The 17,646-nt window shown below is 48.7% G+C and overlaps 1 protein-coding gene across 8 annotated transcripts in view; it reads left to right on the top strand.

Annotated features, from left to right (window-relative positions):
• FHOD3 (formin homology 2 domain containing 3) overlaps positions 1-17,646 on the top strand; it is a 485,089-nt gene that overhangs the window by 69,028 nt on the left and 398,415 nt on the right. For all 8 annotated transcript variants that reach the window (XM_070050270.1, XM_017344116.3, XM_017344114.3 and 5 more), the window contains exon 3: positions 4,859-4,923. In XM_070050270.1, coding sequence (XP_069906371.1) covers positions 4,859-4,923 — 65 coding nt within the window. The remainder of the gene's footprint in view (positions 1-4,858; positions 4,924-17,646) is intronic.

Raw genomic sequence — 17,646 nt, 5'->3', positions numbered from 1 at the left:
AGAGCTCTTCCATTGGCTGGTTCACTTCCTGGAAGATCCTCAACACCCAGGGCTGGGAACTCAGTTCAGGTCTCCCATGTGGGTAGCAGAGACCCAAGTACTTGAGCCACCATCTACTGCCTCCCAAGAGTGCTTTGGGAGGTGAGGTAGGACTCGGACCTGGGCACCCTGTTACAGGATGCAGGCATCCCCAGCGGCAGCTTGGCTGCTTTGCCACAGCACCAACCCTGGAGAGCGGCGCTTTTTAGTACACTGGCTTGCATACGCTGGGGAGTCTGGACTCTGCAGGCAGGAGGCAGGCTGGAGACACTGGCAGGATTTCTGTGTCACTGCTGTAGGGCAGCACGTGCTTTGTGTGCCTTGCAGAGCCCAGCCCAGAGGAGGTGTCAGTAAATGGGTGGTTGAAGGAACATGTACCTGGCAGGCAGCTGTATGTGATAGAGGTATAGGCTCTGGGGTCAGACTCCCTGGGATGAGCCTGAGCCCTGGCATTTTGTAGCTGTGTGATTTTTGGCCATGTTGCTTAACCTCTCTTGCCTCCGATTTCCTATCTTGAAAATGGCAATGATGTTATTAATAGCATAGAAATGTTGTGCAGACTAATTCTGTAAATTACTTAGAACCTCATCTGGCACATGATAAGCATTCCATAAACATTAATGACTATTAGGATTATTTTCTGAACCCAAGCTGACATGGTATTCCATTGTGGGAAGGAAAGTATATTTAAGAGTTTTCCACTTTCCTCTTGAATTTTTGTCCTTGAGACAGGAAAAAAAGAGCATAGTTGCTAGAAGGGCAAGAATAAAATGATGATTTCAAAAGAGATAACATGATAATTTTCTCCAAGCCAACAGAATGACCAGAAAGACTTTCTGATTCAATTATGGCAATGAGATGGCAATTTGTAAAATGCATAAAAATCAAACTTTTGAAGCCAGTGTTACAGCATGGTGGATTAAGCTGCCATGTATGATGCTGGCATCCCATACAAGTACCAATTCGAGTCTCATCTGCTCCATTTTCAGTCTAGCTGCCTGCTAATGGTCTGGGAAAGCAGTGGAAGATGGTCCAAGTGCTTGGACCCCTGTTGCCCACATAGGAGACCTGGATGAGGTTCGTGGCTCCTGGCTTGAGCCTGGTGCAGTCCTGGCAATTGCAGTCATTTAGGGAGTGAACCAGCAGATGGAATGTCTCGCTGTCTCTTTTTCTCTGTCTCTCTGTAACTTTGCCTTTCAAATCAATCTTTTTTTTTTTAAATAAAACTTTGTCCAATATATCAGCATTAATCAATTAGAAAATAACATGACAGAGAAGCTATCAAATTTAAAGGGACCTTATAATGGCTTTTTTCTGAATATATCTCTTAAGAATGCAACAAGAATTCCACATGTGTATGTCATATGAGGGAGAAGGGGAGAAAGATATTGGGCTTCTTGAAACTCTTCTTGAATTCTCAGGATAAACTACTTTTTAAAAAAGATTTAATTGTAATTATTTGAAATGCAGAGTGACACAGAGAGAAGGAGAGACAGAGGGACCTTCCATCCACTGGTTCATTCCTTAAATGGGTGCAATGGCTGGAGCTGGGCCAGGCCAAAGCCAGGAGGCAGGAACTGCATATGAATCTCCCATGTGTGTGGCAGTAACCTAAGTACTTGGTCTTCTGCTGCTTTCCCAGGCACAGTAGCAGGAAGCCAGATGGGAAGCAGGGCAGCTGAGACTGGAACCAGTGCTCTGATGTTGGATGTCTTCATCCCACTTTGGCAGACTAACCCACTGTGTCACAGTGTTAGCCCCTTAGGATAAACATTATTTGGTCCTATTGTGTTATTTTCACATATTACATAATTTGACTTACCAAGATTTTCTAAGATTTGTGTATCTTAGCATTTTATATGTGGTGTTCTTTTTTTGTTGGGATTTATTGAGTTTATACCACTTCCCTTTAAAACAAGCCTTGGACTCTGTTAGCCCTCATGAGGCCTTGGCCAGCCCCCTTTTTTGCCTGAAGCCCTCGGATATGAGGCCCCTTCTAACTCGGTCTCTCCCAGTTCCACATGAGTTTCTTCAGCTGTAGGGTTTCCTGCACAGGGGCAGGTGGGGAAGGAGGGAATTACAAATGGGAAGATTGATAAATGACTCTCAAAACCTTTTTTTTCTGTGTTCTATTCCATTGGGGTTTAGCTTAACTGAGATGATTGGCAGATTCTCAGCACACACACTCAGAAAGTGTGACCCTTCCAGAATGGGGAACTACCATGGTGTCTGGCCTAGTTTCCATTTAGAGACTGGGAAACCTAGAGAAACCTCCCTGTGCACCTGCTGTGGGTCTCGGGGGTTCTCTGGGAAACAAGAACTCACTCACAAGGCAACTTTGCGGTTGTTGAGATACAAGCAGTGTCTATCCCTAGATGCATCCAGAAAATCTTTGAAACTTGCAGCAGTCAGAAATATATTCTCACCATCTCATTGATTCCACCGTCTGGTAGCCTATGGCGCATGTGCTTTGTCTGGTGCTCACTTGACTTTTACTGTTGATGTGTAACTGCCGCTGATGGGGATTACAGAGAATCCTCTGGATTGGAGGATTAGGATTTACTGTTCTAGTAGTTAGGGCCTGGTTCCTGTTAGGAGTTCCCTGGCTTTCTGCTCCCAGCTTGGTCCCTGCCCAGCCCTGGATGACGGCTCCTGCTCTCCCTACCTAGTACCTGTTCCCTGGCAGTTCAAGCCAGAGGCTGTTGAATAATTCAAACCAGGATGCTTCATTGACATTGTCTTCCTGGAATGCTTACATGAGTTGAAGGAGTGCAATGTCAGGATTTTTTTAAAGATTTTATTTATTTGCTTATTTGAGAGGTAGAGCCAGTGACGAAGAGAGTGAGAGACAAAGAGAAAGGTCTTCCATTCATTGGTTTACCCCCAAATGGCCACAATAGCTGGAGCTGGAGCTGGGCCGACCTGGAGCCAGAAGCTTCTTCTGGGTCTCCCACATGGGTTCAGGGGCCTAGGCACTTGGGCCATCTTCTGCTTTTCCAGGCCATAGCAGAGAGCTGGATTGGAAGTAGAGCAGCTGAGACATGAACCAGTGCCCATATGGGATGCCAGCACCACAGGTGGAGGATTAGCCTACTATGCCGTGCTGGCCCCGACGTCAGGATTTTTGAGAGTTTTTGTGAGACACAACAACAAAAAATTGCATTTCTTTAAGTAGAAGAAAAATCACAGAAATCTATATTTATACGACTCTGGGATCTTCTGCAGATGGGTCAGGTGTTAATGTAGTTGTTGTAAACATCTTGAGAGCAACAGGCCCATTAAAATGTGAGACAAAGAAATGGAATACAATGCAGAGCCTCTGCACCTGGGAGGGATTCGGTGCAGGCTCTCAACCTGGAAGCCTCTGCCTGGCTGGAAGCCCTTGCATCCTTCTCCAAGACAAAGTAACTGCTTTCCTCTTTACCTTTAAAAGAATCTTGTCGCTCCCCCTCTTCGTGGAGGAACGACACTAAACCCAGCCTAGGCTTCCTATCCGAGTCACGGCACCATTATGTCGCTCCCCCTCTTCGTGGAGGAATGACACAGGACCCTGCGCTGTTCTTTCGTCTGCTCGGCCCTCCCCGGGTTTGCTGCTGGTTCTTCCCGGGTTGGCTGCCGTCCCTTCCACCTCCGTGGAAGGGCGGTTCCCCCTGGCCACTTTCCCCACTTCCGCAGGGGAGCGGCACACCGCCGGCCGGCTCTCTCGGGGGCTGCACAGGTGTTCCTTCAGATAGATGTTCCTGGTGCATGCCGTCTCTCTCCTCCTTTATAGTCCTCCTCCGCCAATCCCAACTCGGCTGCCCACACGCCGAGTACGCTGCTCTCCTCCAATCAGGAGCAGGATCAGCTCCTGCAGGTCATCACTCAAGTTGGCAAGAGGCAGCTGCGTAGAAGCTGTTACTCCCTTCTCAGCGCCATATTGTGGGAAAGCAGATGCATAGAATAAGTCTTAATTCCAGTAACTTAGTCTAGTCCGAGTTGCTCCCCACAAATCTAAAAGCGATTTTTTAAAATCATACTTCCTGTTACCTGATCTGAGGAATGGAAAGTGTCGTGGAGGCTGTCGTTACTGAGAATCCATAGGTAGGAGTACTAACGGCGTGCCTTGGTGAGATCCGTGTCCCCCTCCTTCATCCCGATCACAAGGAAGGAAGGCAAAGCGCGATTCTGTTAGAAACCAGCCCAGGTGGGGAGCAGTGGGGCTGGACCCGCCTTTCTCTGTCCTTCAAAGACCTCGTCGCCACCAGGTGCTTGGTCCTGTTCAGCCTCTTAGGCCTACTGCTCTGTGTGAAGCTAGCAGGCCTCCTAGGAGCGGAACTGGGGAGAGGCCCCTCCTTTCTCTCCCTCCTGAGAAATTGAGTGAGAGGGGAGCCAGAGAGGAGCCTGAGGGGTGGAAATGGGCATCGCTGATAATCAGGAGCCCATTGGCATCACTTGCAGACGTCTGCCTTCCCCTAACAGTCCTGAATGGATACACAATGCAGCGGCCCTTCTCGTTACCCCATAGTGTGTTCCCTTTCCTGTGTCCAAAAAGTGAAAAATAACCATGGCCTCACATTTGCATTAGCAGGAAGCTGGATTGGAAGCAGAGCAACTGGGACTCGAACTGGCACTCGAACTGGCACTCTGCTATGGGATGCAGATGTTATGAGTGCTTTGGCTTCACCATTGGCCATGACGCTGGTCTGTTAAGGTAGATTTTTCTTCAGTTGAGGTCCCTGTTTATTTGGGGCCTCGTGCAGGTGGACGTGTCGGAACTTTGTGTTGATTGACAGCATGCCTCGCCTGATGCCCATGTTTTGTCTCTTGTCTCTGTTAGGCGGGGCAAGAAGCACAGCATCATCCTAAGGACACAGCTGTCCGTGAGGGTCCATGCCTGCATCGGTGAGTGACATCTGCAGAAGGGGACACTGGCCATCCACTGTCATCAGTCACACACGGGATGAGAAGTGCCGCTGCTCTAAACTAAGCTGGTCACCGTTATGCTGTCCCCTTGGGCTCGAGTTGTAGTGAAGCAATTTCTGGCAATAATTCTTGAAGCTCCATTTCATGCTTACTTCCTGTGCTGTGTGATTGGTGCCTGGAGCTTGAGAACCTTGTTGATGAGGCTGTCGTTGGCAGTGATGGGGGAGATGGCGGTGGATATTTACCTGTGTGAAATTCTAGCACAGGCCTTGTGGTGGCTCCATGAAGCTGACCTGTGGGCAAGTGGGGGCGGAGGGTACAGGTGATGGAAGGGAAGTCTTTCGTCAGTGCAGAATGGGGACACAGGTGGAAAGAGAAAAATGGTGTGAATGGATTCGTGGTTCAGAATAGTCAGCCTGCCATCCATCCAGGATACCGCTGGGGTCATTGCTGCAGCCGTTGGGTTTCCTGGATCCCTGGTTTCCCACATACATACATGGGCTCAGTGACAGTGAAACCAGGGATTTATGCTAAGTAGACCCCTTGCATGCGGATGGTCTCTTACACTGTGGCCTGGTGTCCTGGCATGGGACCAAGTTGAGCCAAGACTGTAATATCAGAAAAAAAGTGAAATTGTAGTTCATGCATTCCCCTATCTGGGCGATTTTGCTTTGATTTAATGTATGTTGTGGTCTTCGTTCAGCCTTCCAGTTAGGGGAGCCTGCGTCATTCTGCTGGGCCCCAGGCTGCCTGCACCTGGAGCGTGGTGTCCCTCGGTGGAATTTCTTGTCCCTTCCCCTCCTCCCTGCTTCCCTTTCTGTGACTGGTGGGGAGGGGAGTGGCTGGACGTGGAGTGGGGTCTGTGTAATTGGTGTGAAGTGTTGTGAGGTTGTAAGTATCTTGAGCGCAAATTTGTCTCGTCTCTTTGTAGCCAGAAAGTGATTGAGTAGGTGACTCGTAGACCTCAGGCGGAAAGGTCAGGTGTTGGGAGACTTTGTGAGATTGTTGGAAACAAAGCCAGATCTGTGAGCCCTGGAGCCAACATTACCATTCTGCCTCTGAGCCGCTGGTAGCACTGGGAAATGCCCAGGGGTGCTTGATTACATTGAGTTAGTGGCTTTTTTATTATGTGCTTCTTGGCTTTCCAGCTATTTCATGTTTAGAAATCGTGTCTACCTAAAGAAAACGCCTGTGTCCCGTGACTTTGGATAAACTTCCCCGCCCCCCTCACCCCAGATCTAGAGCAAATCCAGGCATGTAGCATGTGCTGAGTACTGTTCAAGTTAAAAATAGAAGTACAGCTGATAACCACTAGGGATTTGGGACGTGAGTGTGAAGTGGTATTTCCTTGGACTAGGAAGGCAGTGGAAAGAAGACCTCCAGAAAAGGGGGTTAGATCAAAATTCAAATGAGCTAACTCCTTTTAGGAATATTCACTTTTTCAGTATGTGCTTAAGATTCTGGAAGTCCAGGAGTGTGGTGAGTCTGCCCTGTTGTTGACCTGCAGCAGTACCGTCTGTGTCCCAGTCTGCTCCATGTACCAGATGGAAAACACAGCTCTTGGTCCACACTGAGCAGCAGCAGTCAGCCAAGCCCACTCTCCCCTGGACATACCTTCCTTCTGCTGGGTGCTGGCTCAGTCAGTGTGTTTGCTCCCAACCCCCTTGTGTTAATTGTTATTGGAATGATGTAACTTAATGAAATGCTATCTGAATATTTTATAAATTGATTAAATGTAAGAGTCACTGCTGCTTTGAGAATTCATTGATTATTTTGAAACAGACTCAAAATGAGTTACTTTCAACATCTGTCTAAGTGGGTTATAACAACTATAAAAAGAGGAGGGCATTGTAAAAATTTATAGGGATTCCATTTTTCACAAGTGTCTTCAGTTCTTGATTGGCTGCAAAGAAATTGACATTGAGATTGAAAGCCCCCAACCATGTTACCAGAGTGGTTCAGAAGAAAATGCCCTTGGGCTGGTGCTGTGGCATAGCGGGTAAAGCCGCTGCCTGCAGTGCTGGCATCCCATATGGGCACCGATTTGAGTCCTGGCTGTTCCACTTCTGGTCAAGCTCTCTGCTGTCGCCTGGGAAAACAGTGGAAGATAGCCCAAGTGCCTGTGCCCCTGCATTTGCGTGGGAGACCTGGAAGAAGCTCCTGGCTCCTGGCTTCATTTCAGTCCAGCCCCAGCCATTGTGGTCATCTGGGGAGTGAGCCAGCAATGAAAGACCTTTCTCTCTCCCTCTCTCTGCCTCTACCTCTAACTCTGCCTTTCAAGTAAATAAATAAATCTTTAAAAAAAAAAAGGCCAATGCGGGACTGCAGTTAGTAGACCCTCACTCCAAGAAGCATTTGTGCCTTACCACAGGCAAACCCTCATATCTGGTAACTATAGGAGTAAGTTAAAATAAAATGTCCAGGTATGTATTATTTTTAAAGGATTTTCTGCTTCTTAAAAACTCGAGAGCAAGAGTGAGAAAGAAAAATAAAGGGAGTGTTTCTGTCTGCTGGTTCACTACTCAAATAGTGTTGACAGCCACGGCTGGGCCAGGCTCAATTCAGGTCTCCTATGTGGGTGGCAGTAAAGCAACTACTTGAGCCGTCACCACTGCCTCCCAGGGTCCACATTAGCAGGCAGCAGGAATGCAGGGTGTGGACCTCTTCAAAGGTGGCTTAGCTGCGAGGCCAACTGTCTGTCCTGGATTTTCTGCTTTAATCAGTTTTTACCGTTAATTGCCTCAGACAGTTGAGTTGATGAGAGGGTTTGTATAAATTAACATTAGCACCCAAGGAGGAAAAGTTTTTCTGTTGTATCAAGAACCTTCTTTCTCAATCCATTTCCTACTGTTGGTAAGATCTGGAATAGATTTATTATAATAGCACTGAATATTATCCTTTGGTTATGTATAGAAAATGGAAAATATGCATCATATTTATGAAGTAAACATTGTGACATACTTTCTCTCTCTTTCCAAATAGACAGGACTTCTTTGGGATGGAAAAAACAAAATCTGGAACAGCCTCGAGTTGGAATGACAAAGGAAAACATGACAAATTTTCACGTTTTGTTTTCCCCTGTCAGCCATGTAAGAAATGGTTGAACTCCTACAAGCATCAGGCCACCGTGGCTGCTCTCTAGGTCTGGTAGCACATGCAGCTCTCCTCACGACCACCTTCCCCACCCAGCGTTGGAAAGGAAGGACCCAGGATCCCCTTGAGTCTCATGGGCCTAAAATGCTATCTCATAAATTCCTACAAAATAGTGTTTTCTTCGCCGTCCGTTCTCTTCTCCTTCATTCCTGTTTTCATTAAATATAGGAATGTTTAGAATCTAGGACTGCGTGTTGATGAATTGGAGGAGACACGTCCTTGGAATTCTCCAGTGTTAACTTTGGAACCCTGCGACTCCTGAGGAGGAGAGTGGAGTGGAACATTCATGGTTAGCAACCCAGCAAGCTCACGGGAAATGAAGGCCTCCACGGAGCCTCTGCTTTGGTCACTGCGAACAGCGAGGCGGGTCTGTTGCGGGTCGTTCAGGCTCTGCAGAGTTGAATAGGAGGTTGAAGTGAGATTTTGGGCTTTTGTCCCTTTATGCTTCTCTCTGTTGTACATTTCTTGCTGGATTTTTAGCAGGTGGAGTTGATGTAACTGATTGTAGCAAACAATGCATGTCTGGCCTTCTAACCTCCTCAAAGAAATACAAGCATTGTATTTTGGGTTATATTTTAGGCATGAATTTATGGATAGGAAGTTAAACATCTTATAGTTGTGAGATGTCTGCATTTTTTTATGAGGTTAGAGAAAATTTTTTGATCCCTGCAAGTGATCCTATTTCCAAACACACAATGTTCCGAGGGCTGACTGGCTCTGATGACTAAGACTCGTCACCAAGAGAGAAGAAGCTGCAGGATGGATTTTCTTTTCTGATGTTTGAGGTTATTAGGATCCTCAAGTTTTTTCCACTGGCTGACTTGGAGGTGTTCTGCTTCACTGAAACCCTCTGCACTTTGCTTTTCTGAGCCTGATCCTTCTATAAGCCCTGCCAATGTCTTCTATGGGACTCAGAAGACTCAGAGGGTCTTGGCTTGTAGGTACCCAACATCGACTCAAACCAAAGGGTCAGTGCAGCTGTAGATCCCAAAGTGTCATTTGTGCCCATGGCTGTGAGAAGAGCATCACACAGGGCTGTTTTGAGGCATTTCCAGACGCCATGATGAAGTTTGCCTGTAGAGTTGGGGTTGAGGTAGACAGAAGCTGGCAAGATGACCAGAGTCCCTGATCATGCATCAAGTGAGTATCCTGGCTCAGAACTTCAGGTTACAGGGATAAAGTCAAGGTGTTATTATTTTGAAATTGTTTAAGAGGCAGAGACACACAGAGCAAACCCCCCCCCCCCCATCTGCTGGCTCACTCTCCAGATGCCCATAATGGCCGGGACTAGGTCAGGCCAAGGCTGGCAACTTAGAACTCAGTCCAGGTGTCCCACATGGGTGGCAGGAACTCACTCACTTGAACTGTCACCATTGTTTCCCAGGGTCCACTGAGCTGGAGCCAGGAATTGAACCCAGGGACTCTGCTATCGAACACAGCCATCTTAACTGGTATCTTCATGGCTAGGCTTAAATGCCTGTTCCAAGACAACTTTTATATATATATATATAAATTTTTTTTGACAGGCAGAGTTAGAGACAGAGAGAAAGGTCTTTCTTCCATTGGTTCACCCCCCAAATGGCCGCTATGGCCGAACGCAGTGCTGATCCGAAGCCAGGAGCCAGGTGCTTCCTCCTGGTCTCCCATGCGGGTGCAGGGCTCAAGCACTTGGGCCATCCTCCACTGCCTTCCCGGGCCACAGCAGAGAGCTAGATTGGAAGAGGAGCAACGGAGACTAGAACCCGGAGTACTGGCGCCACAGGCGGAGGATTAGCCTATTGAGCTGCTGCGCCAGCCTACTTTTATATATATATATTTAAAGATTTATTTATTTACTTGAGAAGCAGAGTTAGAGGGAAAGAAAGGTTTTCTGTCTGCTGGTTCACTCCCTCAAATGGCCTCAATGGCTAGAGCTGAGGCGATCCAAAGCTAGGAGCCAAGAGCTTCTTCCAGGTCTCCCATGCTGGTGCAGGGGCCTAAGCACATGGGCCATCCTCCACTGCTTTCCCAGGCCATGGCAGAGAGCTGGATCAGAAGAAGAGCAGCTGGACATGAGTGGGCACCCATATGGGATGCTGGCGCTGCAAGTGGAGGCTTAGCCTACTTTGCCTTTCATCCCAGATCTTTCTATGCATGCTATAACCTTATGATACATGAGTCAGGAATGATTTCTCACCAAAAATGGGAAGAGCAATTAAAGAATGATTTTAAAGCTTGGCCCTACTCTGTCCATATATGCAGGTAAATCCTGCAGGTGAATCCAGCAGAGGATTAATCCAAGCGAGGCAACAATGCCCATTAGTGAGGGCTTGTGAGAGCTTTCTAGATGCCTCGGGGTGTGTAGGTCAGCTTTGAGAATAAAGACCGGAAACAGGGATGGGGCAGGTTGGATTGAACACAGGAAAGAAAAAGGAATATACCAAGGCCTTTAGGGCAGTGTTTGTGTTTGTCCTCCTTCCTCCCTTACCACCAGAATTTTACTTGCACTGTTACCTTGTATCACTAAGGTCTTGAGAGGTTGGAGGCCTAGAGCACTGCCTGAGAGCCATTATTGGTGTGCTTGCCTTGTGCCAATAATCGTTTCCATCCTGGTCACTTAGCAAGAAATGGGAAATTCTGGCCAAATGAAAATTGATGATGGAGAGTGTTGTCCTACTGGGAGAGACGAGTCTAAACCAGGTGCTGGCGCTTAGGCTGCAAAGTTACCATCCAGCAAAAGCTTTAGTTACGCCAGAAAGCATCTCCTAGTCAGGAAACCATTGTGCTTCTGCATGATTTCGAGAATGTCTACATGGATGCTTTCCCCTGGCAGTTCTGACTTGCTTGTAGGGTATCGTGCAAGCCCCAGCACCCAAGGCCATCTCTGTGAAGACAGCTTCATTTTTGTCATTGAGCAATCCAAGAGTATCTTGGGAAACCAAGTGCTTTGTCTTGTTAATAGAAAATTTAAAAATGCAGTGACATTTCTTTTTTTCAGGCTTTTATTTTTAAAGTTTTTTGTTTTATTTAAATTCTGTTTATTTGAAAGGCAGAGTAAGAGAGTGGGAGAAAGAGATCTCTCATCTTCTGGTTCACCTCCCAAATGCCCGCAGCAGCTAGGGCTGGGACAGGCTGAAATGAAGAGCCAGGAACTCCATCTGGGTCTCCCGTGTGGGTGACGGGGACCCAGCCACTTGAGGCATTACCTGCTGCCGCGCAGGGCACACACGAGCGGGAAGCTGATCAAGAGCTGAGACTGAACCTGATTCCAGGCACTCTGATCTGAGGTGTGGGATTTAGCCTGCTGTGCCACAAAGCCTGTCCTTCATTACTAGAAATTTTGATGTGCAGAGGTGTGGGAGTTGAAGAGGAGGATGCATGGCCTGCCATGTCTCTTTAGTGGTGGCTCTTTCAGGATTAGTTGGGCATCAGTGAATTTTTCACAACTTCTGAGAGACTCCAAGCAAATGGGATTTGGGGACTGTCTGCGTTTTACCCATTTCTAAAATGTTAGAAATACCTAATGGGAAGTATTTTAACTTGGAAAGTGAAGTTGTTTAGGAAGCATTAGTAGAACAAAACATGCAACCGGTTCCAGATTTAATTGTTTTTAAAGATTCGTTTATTTGAAAGGCAGAATTAGGGAGGGAGGGAGAGAGGGAGAGATCTAACATCCACTGATTCACTCCCCAGTTGGCTGCGGTGGCCAGAACTGGGCTGATCTGAAGCCAGGAGCTTCTTTCAGGTCTCATGTGGGTTCAGAGGCCCAAGCACTTGGGCTATCTTCTGCTGCTTTCCCAGGGACATCCACAGGGACTGGATCAGAAGTAGAGCAGCCAGGAATTAAACTGGTGCCCATATGGGATGTCAGCATCACAGGTGGCAGCCTTACCCACTATTGCATGATGCCAGCTCTCAAATTTAAACAGGAAAAAAAAAAAGACATTGGAGAGTTTGTTGCCAGTGCTGTTATCCCAAGTGCCTATATTACACTGATTTAAAAGGTTTTGTTCATTATTTGGCCAGCCTAACTGGAAAAAGACAAATTCCATCACTGATTGCACCCAGATGTCATATGATTTCCCTAAAACCCCAGTAACTGGGTGCTGGGCAGGAAGAGGCCCTGACACCAGGACATGGAAAGCCAAGGGATAGAGCCGGGCCCCCACCCCATATTCCGGCCACTTCCAGGCCTTTCGGGAGGCCCTGCTGTGGTGACTGATTGAATAGCTCTTAACATCAGATAGTATCTCTGCAGGTACTGCAGCAGGTGCGAAATGCTACAAAGATCAGTAGTTTGAGAGGAAGTGCTGGTTGCTTTAAGATGTAGCATGCCGGCTGATGGCCTTGGGTTTGCAGTTTGGTCCTCTAGGGCCTCATGACCCCAGCGTTGTGGGCGGGGGCTGAGGAGGAAGCCCACAAGTGCAGGGTGCAGGGCAGGCACAGGACTAAGGCTTGGGTCTCTTGGTCGCTGGAGTGGTGGTCCCTGCCAGGGTCAGGCTGTTGCTGTCTTGTCAGGCCCTTTTGTGTCATCTTTTGTCTTCCCCTGGAGAGGAGATTATGGTGGTGGGGGGCTGGGACAGCCCTTCTGGTTTGAGAAGTCTGAGACGTGCTGCCAGAAAAAGTATAAAAAGGTCCTTGCAGACGTCCTCTCTGCGAGTGGTCTCCCTGGCCTCAGAGCATGGGGCCTGTTGAGATCCAGCGTGGCTCGCACATGGCCTCAGGGGAGCATGGATCGTGGAGGAAAGCGGACTTCACCCTTCAAGGGCTGGCTGTGTTGACGCGGTGAAGACGCCGCATCCTGCACCAGGCTGCCGTCCGCCGGGGCTGGGGCTGGAATGGCTCTTCCAGGTGTCTGTTCTCTTAACTTGGCCTCACAGCTCAGGCCAGCTGGTGAAAAGTCCTTGGAAGCTGAGGCTCTAGACTGGTTAGAGCTCTAGAGCGCCAAGGGGCCAGTGGTGTGGCACAGCAGGTTAAGCTGTTGCTTGCAACAGTGGCATCCCACGTGAGTGCTACTTCAAGTTTCAGCTGTTCCACTTCCGGTCCAGCTTCCCATTCGTGCGCCTGGGAAAGCAGGGGAAGGTGGCCCAAGTCCTTGGGCTCCTGCCACCCATGCGGGTGACCCAGATGGAGTCCCTCTGCCTCCCACCCTCTCCCTCCCTCCTGCTCTGAGCTCCACCTTTGAAATAAATGTCTTAACAGAATGAAAGGAGCTGCCCCAAAAGAACAGGAGAGCCTGTGCTGGAGGTTTTGGGTCCTCCCTGGTCTTGGTGGGAGCCTTGGCCCTTAGCGGAGATCTACGAGGTGTGGATTCTGTGAGTTGCTCTCAGCAATTGAAGGGGGGGACTGTTTTGTGGCCCCAGTGGCACAGTATCTGCCCTGCAGAAGGAGGACCCAAGTTATTTGTTTATGGAAGAAAGTAGCCAAGAGGGCCATGGTACTGATTAGTGTTTCTTTAGTTCACCTATTCTGGAATTGAATTTATTCAGTAGTTTCTCAGGAAGAACAGAAGGCGGTTAATGGAGTGTGAAAGTCCACTGGGTGTGAAGATGAGCAGGTCATTTTAAAGTGCACTTCCAGGAGGTCTGTGGGCTCTAGGGATGTGGTATGAATCTTGAATTGGGCTCCCTGTGGGTGTCTGTGGCCTGCTGGCCTGTGCGTGTGCCAGACAGAGCTGTGTGCATGTCAGCCATCATGGTGGGGGTGGGGCCCTGGGGAGCTGGGAGCTATAGCTTGGTCCCGAGGTTGGAGGTAGGGTGGAGGTGGTTGGGGCTGAAGACTTGATGCAGGCTGATCTGTGGCATAGCTTTGGTGGCCTTTGCATTTGCAGTGCCCGCTACACTATTTTTGGGGAGCATGGTGGGAAGCTGTTGTCCTCAGACATAACAAGCTGATGGCAGACTTCACTGAGGAGTGAGTGGAGAAGCAGGGGAATGCTTCAAGGTCCTGTGGGGAGTATAGAGCATGGCTGAGGTTTAGGCCCAGGTCATCTGGGCTGCAGGTGCTCTGCTCAAACTCTGTTCTGTAACCTCCAGGGACTCTTGCTGTTCTTGCCTGGGAGCCTGCTGTGTGCCCACATTTGGCTGAGCCTTTGGCCAGCACAGTTACGTGCTCATGAGAGGACAGGGGCTCCAGTGTCAGCCCCGCCCCTGAGAAGATATGTGTGACATCAGCTGAGTGACCTCACTTCCTGGGTTGCTTATCAAGAGACAATGGTAATATTTCCTTCCAGAATGGTCATGAGGATTAAATAGATATTTTGTTGGTGCTGGATCCCATTTTTAAGAATGAGGTGCTTACATTGGGTATTGATGTGTGGGATTAATGCATGGGCGGAAGAGGGTTGCCTGTGCACTAAAGTCCGACAAACTTGGGTTCAGATCCTAGCCTGGCCTCGGTGTGTCTGTGAGCAAGTTACTTACCCACTGCAGGTCAATCTGCTTCTTCCCCACTCACTCCTGATGCTGGTAAAAGCATTCAGGGAAGGTTGTGTGTGCACGGGTCCAAGCACAGGGCTCCACATGGGCTAAGCCCTGTGCGAAGTGGTGGTTGTTGCCATCACCACTATGGTCATCATCACAATGTTCATGTCTTACTGGTCTACAAATTGCTAGAGCAACATTGAAATGCGATTATCTAGGGGTTCTCAAAGAAAGGTACCTTGGTCTGATCTGTCCCTAGAGACAGAACTGACTTGTAGGAAATGCATGTCTTCTTTCCAGTTTTGAAGGGACCCCATTACCTTATCTGTTACCAGATCCAGAGTTGTGCTCAGTATTAAACCGCGGCAACACGGTAGAGCTCTTAGATAGGAAAACCACATAATGCCTTTGAGCTGCTACCTTTCTCTGAGGGGAAACTCAAAACAGTCAATGAACTTGCACTAAAAATGAATCCTTACAAAATGAAGTGGGTCAACGCAGTGTTTGAGGGCTGTGCTGGCCCCAGCGTTCTGGCCTGGCTAGCTGGCATTTGGGCCATTTTTGTGGTTCTCTTCTGTTTTGATACCTTTCAGAATGCTTCAGGTTTGGCAAGTGTGGAGTAATAAGCTCATGGGCTGTAAAAATCTGATCCTAAGCGAAACAAAGTAGGTTTTATGACCATGAAGGCAGCTTCCTTCCTGCCTTCTGTGCACTCCCAGGTTGTGTGCACCTGTCCCACCTGTGCAAAGAAAGATGGATTAGAAGGGTGGGCGTGGAGGGGGAGCTCCTTGCATGCACACCGAGGCGTTAAATGAGACAGTCGAATGTGTGCAAAGGAATGAAAACAGCAGGATGCACCAGCAAGGGCCAGTGACGTGTGCTAACAATTTTAATATTGAAAAGCTCTACTCTAAGTGCTGTAAAAATAGTTCACATGTTCTTATGAGTTGACATTTACAAAATGTTCAAATAGATAAGCTATTCAAATTCACCTAAAAGTACAATCTGTTTGTTGAGCCTTCCACAAATACAGTAGCAATGGTAAACTTTGACTACACACACACAGCAGTCCATTAGCTGACTCAGGATCTGGCAGTCAGATGCGCTCTTGTGGGAGGTCAGGGGTCAGCCCCTCCTCTACATCACTTTCCTCCATCAGTTGTTCGCTGGGGGTAGCCTGCACTTGGGGCTTGGGTGCTGGGGTGGCTGAGGGCAGGTGGCCCAGGTCCGGTTGACCAGGCACTTCTCTCCTTGACTGGGGTTGGCTCAGAGGCCACCTGGGAGCCATGGAGAGTGCCTGGGGCACTTTGCACTTCATCTGGAAACCATAAAAACAATTACCAGCCCATTAGGGACTTGGAAAAGGACTCTGCAGAGCTGTCCTGGGAAGAGATTGCCCAGGCCAGTGTGAGTCACCAGGGAATGCTGTGAGTTTTCTCTGCTGGAAGGTAGTGGAATCCCGAGAACAGGGGTCATGGTAGGCAGCCTTGATCTGTTGAGATGGCCTCCGGATGCCAGCAGCAGCCCTCACCAGGCTTCCCCAGGGCAGAGCTGCTGCTTTGCGCCCCCTGCCGGTAGCAGGGTGCCAAGGTATGGGACTGCTTGGCCTCAGGGTTCTGGGTGCAGCCCTGCCTGCAGCTGACCTCCAAGGCTCGATCCTTTCTGGGGTTGGACTCAAAGCCTGGCTTTCTTTGGGACTTACAGGTGCTCCGGGCTGTTGCAGGTGGCCAGGGACAGGCATTGAGGAATGTGGGGTTGTGAGTCTGGCACCCCACTCATGAGCTAGGAAAGAGGCCACCAACCCGGCCCTTTGGGCAGGATGTCTGACAACATCTCCAAATGTGGCTGTGCCTGGAATGGAAGATTAAATATTTAAAACACCGTGCTCATTTTTTGTTAACCTGCCTTGGATATGTCCACATTTTTAAACAAATGACTTACTTAAACTCTGAAAGCTGGGACGTGACCTGCTTGGATCTTGGGGTCACAGCTATAGCAGAGGGTCTTGGCTCCCCTTCAGGTGCCCTACTTGGGGGAGATGGTGGGCAGAGGAGGAGCCAGAGGCGGCAGGGTTCTGTTCTGGAGCCAACACTGTTGTTGGCAGATTGACTTGGGGCGTGGTGCTTCCTCCAGAAATAGGAGCCCTCCGGAGCTGCCAAGAGGAGTCATGAGCTGTGAGGGTCAAAGGTCAAGAGCCTGGCATCCAGTAGCCCTGCAGGATTTCATTCACATGGGCTTTGTTGCTCTTACTGTCAAGATTGGACCGTTTCTTGTGCGTGGGCCTGAAAACCTGACTACCGCTTATATAACTGCTGGGGGAGATTTCCTCCTGACTTAGAAAAGCACGGGTGATGTTGACGAAATGCCTGCTGGGTGTTACATGGCATGAAGTGTATAAAGGAAACAAACAGGCGTATAAATAGGAAGCAGCTCCACACTCGCAAGAGTAACTAGCAGCTGTGTGCTTGGCGTTTCCATCTCCTGCCCTGAGTTCTGGACCTGGGCTTGAAACGTGTGCTGTGTCCCCTGGATGCCTGACTTCCTACTGCCCACTCCCAGGCAGGCAGGCAGGGCTCGGGCCCCCTGCTGCCGTGTCCCCAGGGCTGCCAACGCCACACACCCATCATTCTTCTCTGGTGGTGGTGTGCACCTCCTGCTGTTTCCCAAAGAGGCTCTGTGTGGGGGTGCAGGGTCATGGGGCCTTGGTGGAGGAAGGGGTCTGGGGATTTCTAGGAGCCAACTGTGACGCTACCATGAGCCCCATTTCTCTAGCTGAATTGGGGACATCATTTCTTGAAAGATTGTTTAAAAGTTTATATAAAAAGTTCTCCATTGTTTCAAATCTCTCTAAAAGTTTGGTTACATTGGGGTTTTCCTTGAATCTTCTGCCTTTTTGGTGTATCTGTTCTCCAAGGACACTTTCTCATAAGATACTAATTATAACCCTCAATCCTTTCTTGATTCTTTAGCATATCATGTTTTTCTGACTGTGCCCTGATTCTTAAATTGAAGTAGACCATAAGGTCCAACTTAAGCAGGGAAAAACAAAACACCTGGAGCGCAAACCTGCGTTCCAGGCCCATTGTTTCTTAGATATAAGCAGAAAATGGGCAAAATATGTTCTTGGAGCTGTAGCGTGGGCCCATGA

The sequence above is a fragment of the Oryctolagus cuniculus genome, chromosome 10 (genome assembly GCF_964237555.1).
Source record: "Oryctolagus cuniculus chromosome 10, mOryCun1.1, whole genome shotgun sequence".
Taxonomy (NCBI): Eukaryota; Metazoa; Chordata; class Mammalia; order Lagomorpha; family Leporidae; genus Oryctolagus; species Oryctolagus cuniculus.
Note: the sequence above shows the minus strand (reverse complement) of the source record. Positions and strands in the feature narration are given on the sequence as shown.